The sequence below is a fragment of the Tachypleus tridentatus genome, chromosome 2 (genome assembly GCF_004210375.1).
Source record: "Tachypleus tridentatus isolate NWPU-2018 chromosome 2, ASM421037v1, whole genome shotgun sequence".
Lineage (NCBI taxonomy): Eukaryota > Metazoa > Arthropoda > Merostomata > Xiphosura > Limulidae > Tachypleus > Tachypleus tridentatus.
Window position 1 is genome coordinate 79,775,867 of NC_134826.1, and position 24,440 is coordinate 79,800,306.

General features: G+C 33.6%; 1 protein-coding gene across 3 annotated transcripts; it reads right to left on the bottom strand.

Moving 5' to 3' along the window:
- Positions 1-227: 227 nt before the first annotated feature.
- On the bottom strand, positions 228-22,810 carry LOC143244319 (protein brain tumor-like). 3 transcript variants are annotated; one of them, XM_076488761.1, is made up of 2 exons: positions 22,524-22,810; positions 228-7,000 (listed from the first exon to the last, which is right to left on the bottom strand). In XM_076488761.1, the coding sequence occupies exons 1-2, from the start codon at positions 22,542-22,544 to the stop codon at positions 4,667-4,669; spliced, it is 2,355 nt and encodes a 784-aa protein (XP_076344876.1). In that variant the 5' UTR covers positions 22,545-22,810; the 3' UTR covers positions 228-4,666. The 3 variants fall into 3 exon arrangements, with proteins under 3 accessions (XP_076344876.1, XP_076344878.1, XP_076344877.1); XM_076488763.1 differs by lacking the exon at positions 22,524-22,810 and adding an exon at positions 18,826-19,110; XM_076488762.1 differs by lacking the exon at positions 22,524-22,810 and adding an exon at positions 18,800-19,108.
- Positions 22,811-24,440: the final 1,630 nt, after the last annotated feature.

Sequence of the window (24,440 nt, forward strand, 5' to 3'; positions counted from 1 at the left end):
GCTGAACGGCGTGGTTGACATATCGCGGATCGCCCTCATCAGCCATCTTTTAACACACATGTTACATCATGATGTTAGACCATTATCTACGACTACGCGGAATTGTCGGTAGTGTACATGTTTTTCAAGTCCTTATAGTTTAGCAAAGTTACAACTAATAACTCAAGTCCTTTATTTTTACGATGATTACTTTAGTCAATTTCATTGTAAATGATTTCAAAACAAAGTGCAGGAAACCAAAAATACTTTATTGATGCAGTAGTTGTACAGTCAAGTAACAAACATATGAAAGACAATAAAACGTTTACTTTACCACAAATGTTTGTTATAAATTAGCTATTAAAAAGAAACTAAAAAAATGACTCGTCACAATACAACAGTACGAAATTCAAACAACAGAGTGACCTTATTAAAACACTGCAATCCCCTTCATTAACTGTCTATACATGTACACAAAACTAGCGTTTATAAGAGAGATCATGGGCGGCTAGCAAAACATTAGCTTTTACGCATTTCGTTAACCTATGATGCTCAACGTAGAACCTGTCTTGCAAACAGTTTTGTAATACTTTTATATTTCTGAAATAATTAACATGTTAGGTACACAAGCTACTTTCCTTAACGCATTATTCCGTCATTACCTTTATGAATAATCAACAGTTTTCCACCGCGTTTTCTCGAAATGCATTTGGACAAGTACATAAACGACGATTTTCAAAAGTCCAACTTGCATATCTTAATTTTTAAAGACAAATTCGTATTTGGCTCTTAATGATAAAAAAACGATTATAATTGTTCAAATCGCATCTCTTAATACTTGGAGAGGGGGAAGAGAAATACACAACGTGAAGTATATCGACATATTAACACTTCAATGTTTATTTTTAATCACTTGCCCAGATTATCCCACATGTGACTTAAAATGGACAACCTTTAAAAAGGTCTTTTATAACACCGTGTTCTACCTGAGCATCAACAATAAAAACGTTCTTTATTTTTAAAACAGATAGTTAATGATACAACAGCAGGAAATGACGGGAACAGCACCAGAGGAAGGCTTGTTCAGCACACATTAAGGCAAGCACCTTTATCTGGCATGTTATTATTATATTGGAGTTGTAATGGAAGCCAAAATTACCCACCCACCCCTAGAAGAGATGACAGTTTCAAAAATAAGGGCTATTCCAAAACACTGGTTATATATATATATATATATAATTTTTTTTAAATTTAATACTACCAAGCATAACACTGAACTACATATAGTAACGTAAGGACATACTAACACTTCACAAATACTGAGTGTCAAGATATGCATTGAAAATGGAATGTATATAAACTTATCAACTGTTGCTTACTATTAAACTGTATTTTTTTTTTGTGTGTGTATATATACATATATACACACACACACACACTACTGGATACAAATAAGCTAACCTACCAATGAACTTTTGCAGTTTTACCAACACTACTAAAAATAAAAAATCAATACCCACCACACATTTGATGTTTCTATGTGGTTGGATATGCTTCACAAAATTTCTAATATTGATTAAAAAAATTTATAATGCTAATTTTAGCATAAAAATAGCGGGTAATACTTAAAGTAACAGATCTCATTTCCAACAAGATTATAAAAAAAACCACATGACAAAATACATCTATCAGCATTTATTTTTCCTTTAATGATACTGGAAAGTTAAGAATTTCAAACATTGCATAGTGGAGAACAGCTAACAAAGGTCAGTCTGCTACTAAACATATGCTCAGGCCTTCTGAGTCAAGTTCACTACATGAGATAGGTTATGAGCAACATTAATGAAAAACTACAACTTCCCATTTCTTAACAATACAGCACAACTCATAAAAATTGGTAATAGTAAAAAATGTCAACAGTTTTTTGGACCAAACACTAACAAATTTAATATACTGAACAAAAATTTTTAAAAACAATCCTTCAAATAAATAGATTACTTAGTTTAAAAAAAAAAACGAAAAAATGCATACATTAAATCAATTAACTAGTACATAACAAATGAATGATTTTTTAAATAGTAACTAGTAAGTAAAAATAAACACCTAGAGGAGAGGCTGTTCCTTACACTATGGTGGGTTCCTCGTCCAATAATAATAATAATAATAATAACCATTGAAAATGTGCTCTTCAAATATCTTTAACCTAACAACATTTGAAAAAAATTTCCATACCTGTTTCACTTGGCACAAATCCTGTTGCCATGAATTGAACAAAGTGAAAAAATATTTAGGCTTTAAACCCCAGAACAAGTGAAACAAGAAAAAAAAATGAACAGTTTTATTTGCCTTCCCCCCTTTAACAACTGCAAATATAAAATACAAAAAAACTGTGCCACTTATAACATTTTGTATTAAAGTTAACACTCAAACTTATACCCTTTTAACATACTTGTAAACACTAGTACAAAATCACTTTTTAGTGGCATTAAAATATTTTGCAAGTATCCTGGTTGAACAAGGCATTAGATTGGTTCCACATTTAATTGAGCACTAGGTACAGCCACTACACATAGTACAAATACAATATCATGGACAAATCAACTTATGGTACACTCTTGTACAACCTTGACAGTGACAGAGCTAAGGATATGCCCACAAACATTGTTTACAAGAAATTGGTATCTCTACTGCTTATCTTTAAGTTCAACAAGTAATCATACCCAAACTTTCCTACAAGAATGGAATTTTTTTTGGCTAAAACTTCAACACAGCAAGTAATTGTATGCTTTTATATTAAACCATGATAAATATAACATCCACAGTTCCTATAGTGTATTGTAACATACACAAGTGATGATGCAGAGATGTAAACAACCAGTATTGCCAGAATTTTTGAGTTTGTTAAGTATGTATCTCTTGAGATCATTAAAAACACCAGAAAGCCACTGGTTGCATTCATCAAAGTACACTATACCTTATAAACAACACATTCTGAATATTTTTTCACACAACTAGGAATGAAATGATTGCGTCCAACTATTGCAGCTTGGACGAGGTAGCTACATTAAAAAAAAAAAAAAAAACTTTTGCAGATGAATAAACATTAACAGCACACAATGTGGAATTTCATGGGGTAAATTACAATTCACAAAAGCCATAAAAAATATAACTATGTTGTGTAATTCTGAACAAATTTAACAATCTGAGCACGAATCATTTTTCTCATTATGCTGATTGTTTTTGTTGTTTTTTTTTACACAAAACAAAATCCTTCACAACTAGCATGCTTAATTAGAATTATTGCTGCTATACATCATTTAAACATTCTTGATGTGAATCAGCAAAATAATTAATTGATCTTATACTATACTCTTTTAATTCACATGACAATTAACCAAACAAAGCCAAAATATTATGGCTCTAAAATAATGTGTATACAAAATCCAAATCACACCTAGTTAACATGATTACTCAAACTCCTAACAAAATCAAACTTGCAGGTCTGTATTTCATTACAGAACACCTTAAAAAAACAAAAAAACATTAAAATAAAAACAAGTTTCAAATTAAATTTATAACTGGAAGCTTAAAACTTCTCCCTGCCATATTTATTGTTTTACACTTTTCCATTTGAACAAAATCTTATTTATAGTTAACATTTAAGAATCAAAATTGACTAGGTAATAAGTGAATTCTGAGTTCTTTAATAGATTTTTTAATAAATTTATTTTATTCTTCATCTGAATAACTTCAAAAAACAGACTTCACAGCTGAATAAATTAGGTTAAGATTTTACATAACAAATTGGCACAATAGCTACACAAAAATTATTTTAAAAAAACCATTAAATTTGCAGAGTAGACATAAAACATAACTGAAAAGTAGTAAATTTGTATTAGCTGCACTCCAAAAAACAAACATACACACACACATACACACACAAAACTCTGGGCTGTGTCATTGCAGTCATAATTCAATAATATTTAAAATTAAGTTTGGTTTCTCAACAAGTGGCCCCACTGTTTTAAAGATCACAGTAGCTAGTGTTCTCACATCTTTGGCATATTATGTTTATGGTTATTTCACAATAAATAATAAACTGTGAGATAAAGGTAACATTATCCAAAACTATTTTAAAGTGTCTAAGAAAAAACCAATACTTCAAGGAAGCTGTGGACGTTGACTAGGACTGGTAAACCATGTACGATAATTTCGTAACCTAGTATGGACAGGCTACGCATGGCTATCCAACAGCCTCCAAAGGCAATCTGTGTGTGTCTGTTGTAAATGTATAAAGATTAGAGAAAACATAAATTACACATAGCTGTTCAGTGGTTTTCACTCTGCCTTTTAAATTCATCTGTTGTAAACAACCACAAAAAACAAACATTCAAGTGATAAAATCAAGGCTCTGACAGAGACTTTCTGAACTAAGTTAAATGCAAGAATATCTTTCCCTCTGGAGCTGCCCTGTTCCGATATGTTAGATGCCAACTACTGGTTGGGTTAATTTGTTTGAAAATAATCTATTCAAACTTGAGGTGTCACCTATCTCTGTTGGAATAAAAAAAAATATACCAAACTCTTGAAAATTCTTCAAAGCCTGTTATAAGCTTGATACCCAGAACAACAGAAGGAGATCAGAAAAAATATCAGCCTTTTAAATATGAAGGCAACAGCATTTTGCTTAAATTCCTATTCCTGGGATTTGCATGTAGCGATAAACATAAATACGATAGTCCTTACTGGCTAAAACCACAGAACCATTCTCTACAAGAGCCACATCAAAACATTGGGCGTGCTTCACTTTACTTTCAAGAGCATTTACCAGCTGACCATCTTGGGTAAAAATTGTGATGTTGAAATTATTGTGATTGTCGGCCACCAGGATTTCGTCATTTTGGTTAATGCAAACACCAATGGGGTAGTTGGTTAACCCTTCTCCTCCAATCTGCCGTAGAAATACTCCATCATAGTTAAACACTTTTACACAGTGGGCTCTATTGTCACTGATAAAGATTTCTTGTTTATCATTGACCACCACTCCATTAGGAAATTCCAAGTGTTTAGAGCATCCAAACTTTTGAAGGACATTTCCCAATTGGTCAAAGATTATTACACGCATTACTTTGCATTCAACAACAATTATACGTCCTTTGCTGTCCACTGTCACTCCTCTTGGATGCTGAAGGATGTTAGCTCCAAACTTGCGAACAAACTGACCATACTGATTGTATATTTGGATTTGATGAGTGGGACTCCTTTCTGTAACTATTATATCACCAGAAGTTTTAACAACTGCAACACGATTCGGGTAGAGCAACTGTCCATCCCTCTTTCCACATTCTCCAAACTGGAATTTAAAACGACCTTCTATGTCAAAAATTTGAATACGATGATTGTTGGTATCTGCAACAATGATGTCACTTTGTGCATTTACTGCCACACCACTTGGTTCAGTAAACTGACCTTCCATCACACCAAATTCCCCAAATTTACAGTGATATATCATCTTCTGACGTTTAATTTGAGACTTCAATGGATAGATGGTAGAAGAAAGCAACTTTGAGGAGAGATCAGTTACTTGATCAGAAGAAAGAGAATATGTATCTGAACCATTCTGCAAGTTGTCATTTGGTGCATTTGACCATTTTTCATAAAGGCTAAGGTCCCCCAAATTGGTCAAGAAAGGGCTCAAACTGTTAGCAGAACTGAATCTCTTTGAAAGAATATTAGATTCATATGTACCATGTCCATTATGATATGTTCTTTCTGAGCCTATAACACCATTTGGTCTGGCAATTGCTTGAGGCTTAGATGAAAATGTCATCTCTGAACTTTGTCGAATGTATCCAAAAGTGTTACGTACACCTATCTGAATTGCCTGAAAATTTGAAACAAACTCAAGGTCTCCATCTTGAACATCAATATCTGGATTGTAAGTGAGCACACTCTGGAACTTTGAATCAAGCAGCTGCTTAAATATGAGTATTTCAGTATTGCTTGAAAACTTCATAATACGATCCACAAATTCTGTTAACTGAATAATCTTTTCTATATTCCTTTGAATTTCTTGTCCCAGTACACTCAGAGACATCATTCTGGTATTGTATACACCATCTACTTCCTTCAAGAGTTCTTCTTTTTTTTCTTCCAACATTGAGCAATAAAATTGAAAAGTTTCCTTAATTTCGTTTTCTGCTCTTTGATACTGCATCTGGAGACGGCTGGTTGAATGTTCAATTGTCTTTAGAACATTACGCAAGTCGGTCACTTTGACTCTAATATTTTCAATCATATGATTAATAGTCTCTACCTGTTGTGAAGCAACATCCTTCAAGTATTCAAAATCATGCAAACCTTTGGGATGATCCAAAACTGAACATTCTTTACAAATTGGAATGTTGCATGTTTGGCAGAAATACTTCAACAATTCATTTTTGTGTCTTGTACAGTTTATGGGTTTTTCCACCTTTATATCATCTTTATTGTTTTGTAACTCACTTAATGTAAGAACCCGATGACCCTCAAAGCAATGCATGAACTGATGAGCCATTACGCAGTTGGAACAAAGAAAATTGGCACAATCAAAACAATGGGCTACTGCATTCGATTCTTTACTTTTACAGCCTGTGCAACAAGGGGAGTTTCCTTCCAAAGCAGTAGATTCCAGTATGTTACTAATAGCATAGTCTGACAACAATCCTCCAATGCCCTGACCTGTTAAAATACACTCTTGTTGACACTGAGGACACTTAATATTATCAGGAGACTCCTGAATTTTCTCAAGACATGGCTGACAGAAGGTATGAAAGCATGGGAGCACTTTTGGTATGGTATATATATCTTGGCAAAGAGAGCACTTTGTAGAAATGCCATCTTCAAGACTTTGATCTCCAAGAGTGCTTACAGATGTAGAGCTGAAAGCAGTGGAATCTGGTAAAGATGGAGTAGGAGATGCCATTCTTGATCTTGACCGTTCACTATTTGGAGATGAAATATGGGTCACATCAGACTGGAACTACAGAGACAAAAAGATAATTGTTCATTTAATTATATATCAACTACCAATAGCATGAACTCCTAAGTAGTTATTTCCCTACACATCATCCATTACAAATATTTTTGTGAATACAGATGTAAAAAAAAAAAATTTTGACCACACATTACTCTTAATAAACAAGTTCCTGAAATAAAATTACAAATATCTATTGCTTAATCAAAATTATCAATTCCTTAGAGATCAAATTTCCAAAGAAATTGAAACTATGATTAGTATATGTATCTTGTAAGAAACAATAAAGGAAAAATACTTAAAATCATCTTGAAGCCTAGATATTAAGATAGTTAAGTTTTATTTTTAGATTACAGAACTCCCTGTATATTGATTTGACTTTTAAAATGCTAAGAACTCACTGTAAACCATCTTTGAGATGGATAGAGTGAAATAATAAACAAAGACCATCACAGGAATCTGCATGTATGTAAGAACTTGTAACTTTCATTTTAGTACAATAAATGTGACAGTTGAGATGACCAATACATCCTTTACTGTTCTTAAATTATATGTATCTAAAAACATTTTCTTATTATCTGGTTTGTCAATTTAGAGTTGACATTCAAAGAGCAACCAAAACTAGACACTGATTAGACATTTCTTTTAACAGTTTGTGCACTTTTGATATATATACACACACACACACATTTTTTTTTTATTTATAAATTATATCTTCGTTTTTTAATGTTGAAATTTAGATGTCAGCTAAAAGACATTAGATCAAGATAAAAATAATAATACTAATAACATTGCAGGCAGAAAAAATTTTAAAAACTTCTTGATATCAGATGTTTTGTATATACTAGAAGAATATTATAAAGTAGGGGCACTAAAACAGAGTTGTTTCTATTCATTAGAATGAATCAGTCAGTGTGGGTGGGTGAGTACATGTGTGCTTGAGGTGTTTATACTTCAGTCAATAAGAAGCTTTTGTTTTCAGTTTCACTGATCACTTGTGAAATTGTACAAGTCTATATTTATGTCAGTGTAATATGAGATTTGAAAGTTACCATAATGTGCATGTTTCTAAAACTGTTAATTAATTCAGTTTATTTCTTTATCATCATGTAAATTGGACTTCAAATCATTTCAAAAAAAGCTGTCAATGAAAGAACATTACAATATTAGCATCAAAAATGAAATTTTGGTAAAAATTAAACAAAACTTTGAACATATTTAAACTTCAACTGTTCATAATGACAACCAAGAAGTCAAACAGTTAGAATAAACCATTCCTTGAGACAACAGTATTATTAAAACAGGATCTCATGAAGTAAGACAGAAAATTTAAAGACCATAAAGAAAGATACAAAAAATAGATAGAGAACAGAAGAGCATAACAGGAAATTATGAGAGAACTAATAAAAGAAAAAGAAATGAACTACTTAAGAAAAAATGAAAAACACCCCTGATTTAAAACAAGATCTATTAGAATATAGAAGATATACAGAAGGATTACAACAAGAAATTTAAAGAAATTCCACACGTTAGTGATGAAGTCAAAAGCAAAGCACAAAAAGAGACCCAAGTGAACTAAAGAAAGATACAGGAAATACTATACTGAAACAAATCATCCATTGGATAAAGCAACCAGAAAATGAATTATTAAATTCAAAGACTAAACTTACAACACCTCCTTCTGCACCAACAAAAGAATTCCCTCTAAAGACACAATCTACTATTCAGACCTTTGATGGTTTCTTGTCTTGAAAAATTTAAATGTTCAAGAGTAATTCCTTTACACAGAATCTGAAAATGATAACCAATTTTTTTTCATCCTGTACAGCTTTTTCCAAAAGTCTTTACTTTTTCCCCAGTAAATCATATTTGCTAAAATTAGGTCACATTTTGTTATGCTTCAAATGTTGACAACCACTGGCTATAGATTTCTCTAAACCAGGGGTTCCCAACCTTTTGTCACTCGCAACATGAAAATGTAATTGATGAAATAAAATTAATGTTATCCCAAGCTACTTCTAACAAGGCTATGCGACTCCCCTGCCAAGGCTTCACAACCCCCCAGAGGGTCACGACCCACCGGTTGGGAACCCCTGCTCTAGACTAATCATTAAGCGAGTCTTATTAGTCATTCTAGAACCCATGAGAAGTACACCACGAAAATACAAATGGTTAACATGCTGCATGGATAGTCATTTTTGGATAGTATTTGTTTGTGTATTCTTTTCCCTCTCTCACAAGATTAGTTATTCTCATTTATTGCTGCTCTCTGTATGTGAATTTTGTCATTACCATTGCCACAAACCTTTTGCACTCCCTTATTGGAACCAAGTGATTCCAATCCATCTCCTATGCAAATCGCCATGCACCACCTATCCACCAACAGGAGCATAGTATCTTAACATGATGCATGCAACTCCCACTATCTGCCTCACTTCAAAGTCTGGCAGATGACAGAAGCACTAGAAGTGGGGAGAAAGGGTTTAACTTGTAAGTGGAGGCAAGTACCCATCAGAAATACATTTTCAGTGTAGGAATATTATAACTTCTGATAAAGTGCTTCCCTACTCACACAAGATAAGGTAGAATCCCATACTGATTAGGAAGAGAGATTGGTGCAAAGGAAAAACAGATGTAACCCTCCTTACTCCTAAAACATAAGAGGAGCTGCACCTCTTCTGATCCAGATATACTCTTCCCCCCAACTGTGGATTGTTGAAAACGCAGGGTAGAAAATGACAGGAGCACATCCTAGTGAGACAAAATGCAGCAGAAAAGTGATCCTAACCAGTAAAAGATATAGTAACTCAATCCCACAATTAATAAGTGGGTAATTGAGGATGTGTCCAATAATGTAAAATGGCTAGTGCTTGATGGACCATGCTTGACAAGTTAACTATAGCCCAAAACCTTCTGGCAGGGTACTGACATCCTTATGAGAATAAGACAAGGTTCATACCATTTTCACCTCAAGCCCACAGACCAGAGAATGGAGAACTACTCCAATTTTTGTGTATTACACAAGATTACCTCTGAGCTATTGATCCAGCAATTTGACATCTGGTATCAAAAAGGAAGTCTGCTATATACAATCATCTCCCATGAATATGAAACATGTTTGAACCACCCAAAAGGCACAAAATTAACATTACAATGAGACAACAAAGAAGAATTTAGGGCAGAATCAGAATTGTCTGAGGAATCTCCACTGTAACCCACTAATACTGGAGTAGGAATCAAAGTAGAAAGATAGACAACCTAAAAACTTGTGCAAGGACTTGTGTTGATTGGTCATTAAATCCCAAATCACACCACTGCACCAAAACCAAATACAGGATAAGAAGGCAGCTTTCAAGGGTTGGTTGGTTGGTTGATTTGGTGTTTTATGGCACAAAACAGCTATGCTATCTGCGCCAAACATCCGGTAAAAAGTTAAAATTAAATTTAGCAAAATTCATAAAAGGAAATTAAGGTAAAACAAAACAAAGTTTAAAAACACAGCATAAAACCAATAATATACATCTAGTCTACAACGTTAAGTAAAAAACTACAGTAATACAAGTTGTAAAGGACTTTCTGTAGCAAAATTGTAATTATCATAACTCACAAAGAGGACTAACAGGTAAGTTCAAAAACCACTGTCAGTCACCTGACACTGGCCTTTCTAGTCTTGGTTCTGAATTATTTGATGTAATGGCCATTTTCAAAAAATAAAGTAATAAACATTTTAAAAGACTTGTAGCAAAATTTTAATAATAAACTTACCATGATGACTAATGGGTTGTTCAAACAGCAGCATTAGTTACCTGATTATGGCTATTTTCTAATTTTAAATTGAACTAGATGGACTGTGATTCTTAAAAGGGAATCACATTAAGAAAGGTCTAATGTATAAATTAAAAACTTAAATGGTATTAGAAAGATGAATGGCTTTAAAACACAAAAAACATTTCCAAGGAGGACAGTGACACCATCACCAATAACACTGTCTAATGTTATGGACAAACCTTGGGAGGGAACGTTTAAAATGGTGCCATCATTGAGAGTCATAACAACGGCAAGAAAGTAAAATGTGGGTCATTGTGACCCACGTGTTACACAGACTACACATTAGTGCATCACCTCCAGATAAAAGAAAACAATGACCAATGCATAGTCTAGTTAGAACAACTTCCTCTTTCAGAAGCAAGATGGCCAAAGTCCAATATAGGGTTTTATGGAAAAAGCTTGTTTTCACATTGCTCACTTCAAATCAGCTGCTAGCTGGCACAGAGCCAAGCCTTGAATATGGGACCATAGCCCATGTATGGAACAGGCACAGCAGTGATAGTGCCAGAGCAGACAGATTTAGCTGTGGTGACGGCAAGCTCATTCCCACAAATACCAACGTGACCCAGCATCAAGAAAAATTGAATAGAAATAGATATTTACGGGAAATGGAACAGTTGGTTTTGAATATCAGCAAGAACAGGGTGTGAACTAACGTGAAGTGATTCCAGGGCCAGTAAAGTCATATAAATAGAGAAGTTTGAGTACTGCTTAGCTTCTACATCATCTAGGGCAAGAGAAATAGCACACAGTTCAGCAGTGAACACAGAAGCTGTAAAGTGGATTCTGCACTCAGCCACTGAACCACAACAAACCCATGGCAGAGCCCACACAGTCACTTTATAAATCATCTGTATAAATAGGAATAGAAGGATGATTCAAAAGATGTTCAGCAAATAGCAGACAGTATTTCCAATCAGTAGTGTCTGCTTTTCTCAGATGACGTAAAGAAAGGCCACATGTGGGGACTTCAAGAAGCCATGGTGGGATGGGTGAACTGCACTTGGATATGAAGGCCAAAAGAAGCAAAAGCAGATCATCTGTTCTGAAAAATTATGGCCCACTGAGGAAGGACAAAACAACCCCAGATTGGGTGCTTTGGTAGGGAAAAAGTTTCAAAGCATACAGTAAAGACAGTTGCAAATGGCAGAGGTACAAAGAAGGTTTATGAGACTATGTATAAGTCTGAACTGGAGAAGTGCAGAAAGCCCCAGTGCAGAGTTGAAGGCCTTGATAATGATTGGAGTCCTGCATCTTTAAGGCCAAGATCCTGGCAGAGCCATAGACCACTTTCAATTGAATAAGAGCACAATCTATTTTTAGCATAGAACATCGATCCGCTCCTCAAGTGGTGGAAGAGAGGACATGGAGGATGTTCAGTGCTCTTGTACATTTGACCCATAGCTGCTTGATATATGGTATAAAGGTCAGTTTATGGTCAAAAATAAGCCCTAAGAACTTTGTCTCAAGGACCACAGGCAGCACGACTTCACTGATACATGGGTGGGCAAGAGGAGGTTGTTTGATTTGAGAAACCAAACAAGACAAGCATTAACCATCTTCTCTAAGGTCTGACAGAGACAGCTCAAAGCAATTGGACGGTAGTATAAAGAAATCTTGGGATCCTTCCCAGGCTTAGAGAAAGGTAAGACAACAGGCATCAGGAAAAACATTCTCCTGTCAGATCCAGTTAAGAACAATCAGAAGAGAAACAGGAGATAAACAGCACAGCATTTTATAGTGTACATCATCAGGTCCAAAGGATGTACTGCCAGACCAATGAAGGGCCAGTTTGAGTTCCACCAGTGTAAAGGGACGATTATAGTCACAGAGACAATCAGCTTGAAAGGAATGAGGTGATCGTTCTGCCTGAGTCTTGATGGCTAAGAAGGTGAAAGAAGAAGTGCTAGATACCCAGCAAAAGCTATAACCTAGAGTATTGGGGATGCTATAGGTATCAGCTGCTTCCTGGCCATCATAGAGCAAGATCAAGAAGTGGATAGAATTATATTGCCCACTGACCTTTCGAATCTTGTCCCACAAGATTTTGAAACTGGTGGTAGAAGATATGCTGGTTATAAACTTAATCCAAAATTCCTTCTGGCTTTGACGTCTTACCCACCGATCATGTGCACAGGCCTGCTGGAAAGCAATGTGGTTCGAGATTGTGGGATATCTAGAGAAAGTATCCCAGGTCCATTTTTGAGCCTTCTGTACCATGCAGCAGGCAGGATTCCACCATGGACTAGAATATTGTGGAAAAGATGTCGAGGCTTTAGGAATACATTCAGCAGCTGCTTGTATAATACAGTCAGTTACTGCTGCCACACAGTTGTCTATTGATGGCAGGATCAATTTCTGCAAGAGTAGTGAAAGAGGGCCAGGTTGCATGATACAGCTTCTATAAGGGCACACTGGTCAGGTAGCATTCACCACAGCCAGTCTCTCAAAATTATAAAAAAATGAACATGTCCTCGTGGATTATTGTCAACCCTCCATGAAAAATGGGAAAATAGTAAAGGGGAGCAAATTAAGAGATCAATAGCAATAAAGGATTGACTAGATGCATGAAAATATGTAAAATAACCAGTATTGAAAAGAGAAGGGCTGTGATCAGAGAGCATACACTCTATGAAGCAACTCCTCCTATCAATATCAGCACTTGCCCAGAGAGGATGATGTCCATTAAAGTCCCCCAGGATTAAAAAGGGAGATGGCAATTGTTGAATAAGAGCATCAATGTCTTTACTGACTTTGGAGAGCCAGCAATTTCCTCTATTCCCTTCTGAATGAAAAAGGGAGACATTTACCCTAAAGACGTGTTTGAAAGAGAATGTAGTACAAGAAAATGAGGTACATCAGGTGTTACAGATGTTGAAGATTGCTGCTCAGAATCTTCAAGACGTGGTCGTTTGCCTATGGACTGTTTTTTTAGTATTTTATTTAAGTTTTTATTTGGAGGATCCATAATAAAAAAAATGAATATTTTGGTGTCCACTGGAGCCCTATGAAGGGGCACACTACAAAGCCAAACAAAGACACTACAACATTGCCAGGGTTTTGTAAGCACTATACCTAATCATCTGCATCAGATACAATGTTCACAACACCTCTTGAGAACATTCAAAGACTGGTACTTCATTGACTCTAGCCCAAGTGGACCAGCTGAATGACCCAAGGGGGGCCACCCCAGGGCTGCCCATCTACTGGAATTTAAGGCCAAAGTGCTGTGTCACAGTTGGACCCCTGAACCACCAAGATCCTCTCCTCCCCTTCATGGGTCGCTATGCACAGCAAACACATAGGTAGATGTTTAGATCCCAGAGGAGATAAACTGAAAGAACAGAACCTTCCCTGGGAAATTCCCTCACCACATACAGGAATCCACACTGAGGGGGTATGTTAGTAAGAGAATGGCCAATTGGGTAATTCTGAAGAAGGTACTCAACCTGCCAGGACTACTTCTGGAATGTCATCAGTGATAGAGCCACTGGTATATTCAATAAATCACCTTCTTTAAGAAAAACTCTCCCATCATTAAGAGAACCACTGATGACAAAGGACAAAATGTCAAGCTATCCAAAACATGAATCATTGCCTCCAGAGGGACTGTAAAGTTTTTTCTAGGAGACAGCTATGAATAAGCCAAAAATAAAGATATTGAATTAAGTTTAATTCTGAATAAGAACATAAGATGATGAAAATTATTTTTGAATTAACCCTTTCACAATGGGCTCAGTATAATATACAAGTTTGTATATACACTCTTGCACACATTAAGTATTTGTGCCATAAAACTTTTGTTACAGATTACACATATTTTGTATACAAAAAAATTAGATTTCTTTTAATGAAAATATTTTTAATAAAGATTTGCTTGTGAAAATAGTTTGTTTAATACCAGTTTGAATGCAAAGTGATTTCATGTTTTGATTTAAAAAAAACATCTCAAATATTATTTGCATAATCTCTAAAATCTCCAAATTATTTCAAATGTTTGTTTTCAGTAAAACTTTGTATTTTATTTTGTATACTCTATGTTGTGTCTGTTACTTAACCAACCTTGTAATTATAAAAAAATGAGAAAATAAATAAAAATTATGATTTTTTGTGCTAGAATGACTATGTAACATCAAAATACACATGTTTAGTCTAAGCAGCTTAAGTCTCACAACATTATATATGAACACATATTTATTATTTTTATTATACTGGCTTTCCAATCATGTCTACCAAATATTACATAAGTTGCACTGATGCAGTAATATAAAACTGACCTTTAGTCTTCCCTGTATTGGATGTGTTTTAGAGGACTAGCATTTTGTAATATAAAGTCACATTTCAACATTATACTTTTTATATGTATATATTATTACTATTTAGAAATAAATTAAACTTTTTTTTAAATATAGAACAATAAATAAAGAAGTAAAGCAAACAATTCTCTTCTTTCTAGGACCTCTGTACTTGGTTGTTGCTAGACAGGTTGTTAACCGTTTTAAAACTTTGTATGAGGATGAGGTTGAATAACCAAAAAAAATAATAAATAACTACACTGATAACAAAGGTTTTTTTCTATATTTCAGAAAGTATGAAACTTTTAAATCAGTCTAAAGACAATCTATTTTATTGAAAACTTGGACCAAACGAATGGAAGCCTTTTCAAACATTAAAATGTCAGAGAAAACCACTCTAGGAACTTTCTAAGCTCTTGATTAGTTATTCAAGTCATATACTGTAATATGAGCATACAAGGGGCCATTTCAAAATATGGAATGTTGAACAGGTTCACCATGTTTGATTCAGTGCATAAGCCATTTCTAATAAAAAGATTTGAAGTTCTGATTTTATGTTTTAGGTTGTCATTATTAGCAATTTGAATTCTTAATTTGTACAAAATCACAGACTTAGTATTATATATAACAATAAATTGCTAAATGTCTAATTATAATACATCAATTGAAAAGAAAATACAACATTAAATTACAAACATACAATTTCACAGAAAATGTACTTCACATATACAATTTAAAGTTCATTTCTAATTTTTTGAAACTGATAAATCCCATTTTAAGATATTTTTATGGGTTAAGAGACCTCAAACTTTTTATTCACATCAGGGGACCCCGAGACTAAAAAGGGTTTGAGAACTACTGATCTACAGCACTAAAAAGGCTTGATGAATGAACAGTTTAGTGTTTTACTTTATTGTATTATGATTATTCAAAGGATTTCACAAATAAGGAAATGGGCTGTATTATAAACCATATTGTTAAGACATTTTAGATATTAGCTAGAAGCCACAAGACAATATGATTGAAATGTTTAATAATGAAGGTCTAGAAATCTCGAAAATTTTAGCATTACTTTTTCTAGTAAATGGAAGGAGTATATTATAAACACTCATGAAAAAAAAAAAAAGAAACATTTAAATACTCGTTTCTAGTTGGTAGAGTGAACCAGTTTTTGTTTCAGCTAGCAATGAGTAAGCCATAAAATTATGCCCATTTTTACATTAGTGCAATACATTTAACAAGGTTACAAAATATGGTCTGCAACTTACAAATGTTTAAGCCTGAAGTGAAAACATACAGGAAGAATTGTTTGGTTGTTTTGAATTTTGCACAAAGCTACATGAAGACTGTTTGCACTAGCTGTCCCTAATTTATCAGTGTAAGACTAGTTGAGAGGCAGCTAGTCATCACCACCCACCATCAACTCGTAGGCTACTCTTTTACCAGCAAATAGTGGGATTAACTGTCACATTGTAACACCTCTGCAGCTGAAAGGGTAAAAATGTTTGGTGTGACAGGGATTCAAACCCCCAACCCTCAGATTATGGGTTGAGTGCTTTAACCACCTGTTCATGTTGGGCCACAAAAAGAATTAACTAAATTACATGGCCTCTAATAAAGTTATTTTTTCCAAATAATTTAAATAAGCCTGCCGATATAAGAATATTAAGCATGTATAATTTCACCTAAAGTAGTTGAATATCTTTTGATACTAACTACTCAGGAAAATTTTTTTTATGTTAAATATATTTCAACATATCAATAAATATCAAGACCTTCAGTAAACCTGATATCCAACTTCAAATAAAACACAATATTTTACCATTTACTGTGTGCTAAACTTTGGTTGCAAAGAATATAATTTTGTTAATGTCCATGAGCTTCTATTACCAAAGTTTCAACATTATTTTCATTACCAACTGAATATTTTATGTGACCTTTTTTAGTTTCTGTTGAAAAAGGATTTTAAAGTTTAAAATTAAGAGGGACTAGCATTTTATTTAACATATGAAGATTTAGGATAACCTCACTGAATTTAGTATACCTTTCTTGTACCACTTAATCTCAATTCCTTAAACCGTAGTTTTACTACGAAAACAGAGAAAGAGGCCATATTTTCATAACATTAACAGCTAGTGCAAGTGTACAAATCCAACTAATTGTCATTTATAATTGTTATACATTTAATTCAGTAGCATACAGCAGTAACAGATTTGAAGATACCATACCTTTTTGCAGAAATCCAACTGAATGTCATTTATAAATTGTTATGCATTCTGAAGTCAGCAGCAAACAACATTAACACAGATTTTTAAATAATACCCTTGCATTTTGCAGAAATATAACTGAATATCATTTTCATATTGTTATATGTTCAGTTCAGTGGCATGCAATAGTAACAGATTTGAAAATATCTTTGCATCATATTACTCTGTTAATGTGTCGTTAAAGGTATATAAACATTTAAAAGGAAATACAGGTTATTAAAACCAGCCTCAAGCTCAACACACAAGTACTTGAGTAAGGAAACCAGGTTCAGGCCAGTTCATTACTTTTCATTTTAAAAGTGGAAAAAATACACCACCACTACTTAATATTGAAGTCAAATATAATATTAATAAGCTGTTTTTCAAAAAAAAAAAAAAACAATTTCTTTTTTCCAAAATTGTCTAATTTGAAATAATTCTGGTTACCAGCTCAAACTGATTCAGAACATAAACTATTCAGAAAATTAAAAGCTAAGCAATTTTATCTAGGCAAGCTATTGCTCGAGTAACCTAATAATAATAATCACATATTACTGCCCACTATGTATGCGGTCTCTCCTCAAAGTAGAAGAAATAATTGAGAAATAAAGAAAAAAAAAAAACAAAAACAGGAAGTGAACAATGTTCATACTAAATTTAATGCATGCGTCACACCAATGAAACTTATTATCTATTTTTAATAACAAGCTAAAAGCAAAGTACACATGGTTATGTATTTACGTCACTTAAAACATTAAAGATGTCATTTAAGCCTAATGTCAAAACTTCAAGCTAAACAAAGGCCGTTGTTCTGATCGCTGATCGGCGCTTGCGAACTGCGTGCGATGAGTCACGCAATTATGAAGCCTAAACGGTAAACTTCTTACAGTTATATCAAATGAAAGTAAAAACTATACAGTAAATTATATTTTAAAAAACCAAATATCTAATTATATATTTTAATTTACTGCTGTTACATTAAACAGTTCAAAACCATAGATATATTTAAAACGTAGTTAGACAGAACGTAGTATAACAATAACATTTAACTTAAGCCTCATTTCCAATATCACACAAAACGGTAAACACTGTACAAACGATAACATACCATCTACCTAACTTAATGGAATTTAGTGAAACTGCTACAAGTACTACAACTATTTATGCGAAATTTCTAATGTTATTTCTACTATAAACTAGCACGGTAACTATGAAGAGTAGAAGATTAATACATGTCAACAGTGTAATGATAATTTTACTACTGATAATGCTGCTGTTCACTCTAGTACTTGTAACACTCCTAACTATATAACAAAGACTTCGAAAACAATATTGCATATTTTTCTTTTCAAATACGATAGGATAGATAACATCACTATTAAACACCACAGATAGCATGTTACATATAAATAATACCCTTACAAATAAACGCTTACATATTTCGTAATCAACTATTTCATACAATTTCTCTGGGGAAGACACTCAGTTCGCTCACCCCGCCATCACAAAGTATTTTAAGACACGCTACGCAGCGACCAGTTGGCTTATAACCTAGACGTTTGAAACACTACGTCACAAAGATACGCACGCAACAGGGAGCAAGATGTTCAAAAGTAAATACTTCATACAACCCAAATACTTTGTTGTACGGAGCACCACAATAATAGGTTATTAAACTATTTTCAGAAATTACTTAACTACGGGAATATTCAACGGATTACAAAAAATATTTTGTTTACCAAATATTTCTTGAACCTTACAAGTACAGCCCTGTCATCATGTTGTACTATTCCGAGCATGTTTCATACAAGAATAATTATCTACACTTAGTCATTTATAGATATCAACTAGTTAGGGAAATTCTTTACGCTATTAAATTGATTAACTTTAATGGGAAAATATGTCAAACAGCATACATTAATAACTGTAATGTAGTAAACACACTAAATTGTGTAAAGTATTTACTAAAAGAGCTTAAAATCCATGTTTTGTTTGGCCAACAGACAGTAGTATACGTCTGAGGATTGGAAAATTGCTGAAGTTACGCCTATTTTCAAAGGGGTGTGTTAGGTGTTGCTCTTTAAGTTATTAGCCAGTTTGTTTTACTTCTGTACCGGGAAAAAAAACAATATAAGAGAGTCTTATAAAATAACCTTTGATAAATCGTTTTATAAACTATAGTATAAAAGAAACATTGGTTTAATTTCGGTTTGTAGAAAACTAAAATAATACATCAGTTTGAGGAGGTTATTTGTAGTTCCTTTACAATCAATTCAAATTTGTATAACATAAGTATACCCTTGTTGAAGTCATTACTATGAAATGTAAACTACCCTCCACTTGAAAATTTGTACAATAAGCTTGAAATGGTTATAAGATCAAGTGGCACTTTCTACAACTAGGAGGTCGTATGAACAAGAGGGATGAACTCGGGAAGAAGAGTTGCAGATTTCTGGTGTACAAAAATTGTTGTCTATGCTCTTCCTCTTAGGAATGACCGTGGTATGAGGGAAAAATGGTTTGGGGATTATCATAGTTGTGTGGCATCCATTGGCCCTCATTCCAATTGGAGCAGTCTAGAAAGGACTTCCAGGCTTATTCCAACCAAAGTGATACAACCTCAGCTCTGATCAAAACCAGCTGAAAACGTTAGAGAGACTAAAGATGTCAGAGATGGATAACTTCTACCAACAAGGTTATCAAACTAATGATGAAATGATAGCTGTCAAGTAACAAACTGAATGGTTTATGGAGCACTGATAAGCCTTTCCAAGCTAGGAATTATACCGCTAATGTAAACATTGACTAGGGAGAAACATTTTCCTGAAGTCTTTTTTTTTAAAAAAAAAACAATCAACTATCTAGAACGGCTAGACTATTGAACAAGACGTATAATACTTGGTTTTGAGCCAGATAGTGTGACTATGGACGACATCAACCATTTGCCTGAGGAACAATTCTGAAGCTGCAAGACAATCGCACTAAGCTGTACCAGGTATTCGACAAACTGAACAATAAAACAATTCATCAGGTTAAATTTGAGGATTGTTAGAAAAGTGTCATGTATATCTTGACCTCTTACACAGGCAGTTGGTACTTTTTCTATGGTAACGTTTACCCTGAAATAGCCTCAACAGATCACAAGGAGGTACTCATTGACAAGTTCGTATAAATGCTACTCAGTGATATGATGCAGCATCACTTCAATTCACTTGATGGAAGAAACTGACTGAGGCAGTTTTGGTTGGGATTAAGTACAAAAACTAACTTCAAGTCAGTTGCAAGTGAAGGAAAATCGTCTAATAGTAGCTGCAGCGAATTTACCTCAGATGGTTAATTCCATATTGATGTACCATAAAAAGACAACCCTGAATGTCCATGTGGTAAATGAAATAATGATATATTGGTCAAGTCACTGATGCTGGGAAATTGTACACTAAGTGGATTATAGAAAGCGACTAAAGGAGGAGTGGTCTGCTTTGGACGTGATATCTTTATATTGAAGTATTTTTCAACAGTAACTATGTTCCAGGACTATTGTCAAGATGGTGCATGACTGGATACGGCAACTGAACTATAATGATGTAGCGAGACTCCAAAATTATTTTCATATTATGTTTTCGACATGGATAAGTAATTCTATCAATTGCTAAATTATACTAGTAAAAGTTTTAAGAAGACCTTATTTTATTATCCAAATTATTAAATAAAAAGCTACAAACAAATTTATAACTAATGTTATCAGTTAAAATGGATCCATTTATGAACACCAGGATGTATAACAAATATCTCTATTGATGCCCTTTATTTTAGTATTATTCTACTCTAAACAAAGTTATTGGATCCAAAATTTTAACTTCATAATATATGTTTAAATTATAAAATAAATAGAGACATTCCCGCTTTATAAGAATGATTTGAGTATGGTAAGTCACTGCAGATGCGAGTCGAAATATTGTGGGTGACATATTTCACACTTATTTACTAGGCTAACAATATATTCCTAACTATTCAATCATGAAACGCCTCTGGGATTATCTTCTGGCTCGTGGATTACATCACAGCTCTTTCCGAAAGCTGCTTGTATAGTAAAACTGATAAACTACTTACATCCAAAAGATACAGCATTTTGAAGAAAGGAACTATCGATATTCTCCATAGTAGAAAGCTAAGGAAAGCAACTGGTTCCAAAAGCATTCACTCAAGCCATTTTGAAGTAACACCAACATATCTGCAAAGTGAAAGCTGTCTTCGAAACAGTACAGAAGCTCCCAACCTTAAAATCCATTGATATAAATGTTGGCAAATATTTTAATTAACCAAATATTAAACATGAATTTGAAGTATATAATGTGGATCACAAGCCAAAGATTCACGAGCTTATAACTATGTCCAAAATCAATGGCTGTTTTTATGAAAAAGATGGCCGAAACAAACTTGAATTACGATATTCGAATTCGATCACATATCTTCAGGTATCTCGATGCAACTCTAAAGGGTCTTTCGTTAGTTTGAATGTGATCTTGGAAATCAACATCCTACTCCAAGTATAATGGAAGGCCGGTGGAATGTTGTCATGATTTATTATTTGCGATTAACTCTGCATTCTTTACTGAAGATATAGTTGAAATTGCGGTGTCGGGCTGTAGTGCATAATGATATCCATTAAAACGAATACGAATGATATAATCTGATTATCTGATTATCTCTTGATATACTATCATGCTGCAGATTTTGAGGCTGCATAACAATGGAAAGCGATCACACGAGGATTTATTAAAATTGTCCAATTAAATACTGTGAAGAGAAAATTAACTCCTTAAATCCGAGCAGACGTTTCTAGCTTCTGGTCGAATATTTACGATAACACCAATTGTTTAACAGGAAGAGTGATTCGGTTTTTATTTCAACAATCTTTCATGTGGACTTCCCTGATGTTGAATATAATAAAACAACATTAAGAAAATTGAAATTTTATAAGGTGTGGTAATAATTATTGGGAAATCATTCCGACAGAACATGCACAAAATTATGAGTTTAAAGAGTTAAAAAACTTCATTATTTTATATATTAGACTTATAATTGTTGGTATTTTATTTTTAACAATTATTATAAAGTTATTTCTACTTTTGTTAAAAAACAAAACAATAAAATGCTTACCTCAACCTCCTGAATAACCATTTTATCCTAACGAAATTTTAGGTTATTAAGATAAGAATTATAACAATGGCAGGTTTAGTTATGATTTGTATAGATTTAGAGTAGGGACGTACTTTGGTATTTTGTTGCCAAGGTAACAAAAAATTATAACTCTTATGATTATGAAACTATAATAGAAAATCCTAAAATCTGCAATACTTAGGCTTAGCGTTGTATTACATGGTCGGGTTCTCTCGAATGAACTACTTAATGTTGATATTTTGAACACAAATACAAGTCTGATTGGTTTTATCAGACAACAGAACTTTAATTCTCTTTGGGTAAGACATATATATGTGTACTTGACCGACTAACCTAAATCGACACTTTAATTCTCACAAAAGGAAAAGCGATCAAGACCAGCCATGACCGAAAAACGAAGTGTTCGAGGCACGTGAAAACTTCTCACTGTGACTCCTTATTCTCTCTTTAAATGAATTCTTTCTACTTAATTTCGAATAAAACAATGCTGGTATTATGATCAAAACTTTGAGCTTTGTCTTCTTTTGGTACATACAAATATTGTTTTATTAGAACTTTCTCAAACATAATCTTATTTTAAGCTGTAATAAAAGAATACTTTTATTTTTTCATAAAAGTGCCCCCCAATAGCACAGCGGAATGTTTGCGGACTCACACCGCTAAATATCCGGTTTCGATACCCGTGGTGGGCAGAGCACAGATAGCCCGGTGTGTGGCTTTGTGCTTAATTCTAACCAACTAACCAAACAAACAAACAAACAAACAAATCATAAGAGTGTTCTTAAGAAGCTTGGAGTAATCCCCGTGGAGAATTAAAATTACTGTGTTGAGATTTTCAAGATAACTGCTACTATTACTGTTATATATATATAAAGATTGATGGTAATTTCTCTGGTACCTATGCGTGCCAACAACACCAACAGTAAACTAAGCATTACTGCTTGATTCTGCTTTATAATTAACAGTTTGATTAAATACATTCCTGCTAATAATATGCATACAAATATGTTCTATCTTTTCATAGTTAATTTTTTACGACATAAAGAAATATATAGTACAAATACGTTTGTTTAATTGAAGTTAAGTACAAAGTTACACAATAGGATATCTATGCTCTGCCCACCATGGATATCGAAACCCGGTTTTCAGTGTTGTAAGTCCGCAAGCATGCCGCTGTACCACTAGGAAGAAAATAAATAAGAGGTTTTTCTTGATGACGAAAAACACACTTGAAATAAAATTTAATCTCAGAACGGCTGGTATGAGTATTAACACTTTCATTGATAAGCAGATAACAATGTTTGGACCTTAATAAGTCATCTTCAGGTTAACCATACCAGCTGTTCTGAAATAAAAATAAGAGGTTTTAAGTCGTAAGAGTTAATCTAAGTTCCTTTTCTTTGATTACGATGTCAGATATTCATATGAAATAATTAGTTTCCGCAAACATACAATCCTGATTGATAAGTAAATAAATATCTGAATTATTAAATTCACAATCTTTGTGTCCTTCGTGATATCTTTCATTTGTAGTGTTTTTCAATAGTGCGTCGTATTATTATTACCCAATTTTGAGGGAAAAGATACAAAATTATTATATGAAGCATCATCTCGTGTTTAATTTTTACTAAATATATCCAACAAGTTTTTCTGTTAGGTGTTCTGTGGTATTGTTGTTTTGCGTACATTTATAAATGTTTTCATTGCCTCCTAGCTTTCCAGAGTATGGAAAGTAATGCTATAAAGAGATTTAAAAACAGCAACATCTTGTTCACTGGTGGGCTATATAATACATCAAGTAGTTAATTTAGATTATTTAGTAACTGGAGCTTAAACTATATAAACTTCATTTTGATAGAATGTCAATTAGTTGCGCGAGACAGGCTTATTTGATTC

Coding starts and splice junctions, on each gene's coding strand:
- LOC143244319 (XM_076488761.1), bottom strand. CDS start 22,544: ATGGTTATTCAGGAGGTTGAG. Junction 7,001..22,523: donor TGGTTATTCAGGAGGTTGAG/GTAAGCATTTTA, acceptor TTGTCTCTGTAG/TTCCAGTCTGATGTGACCCA.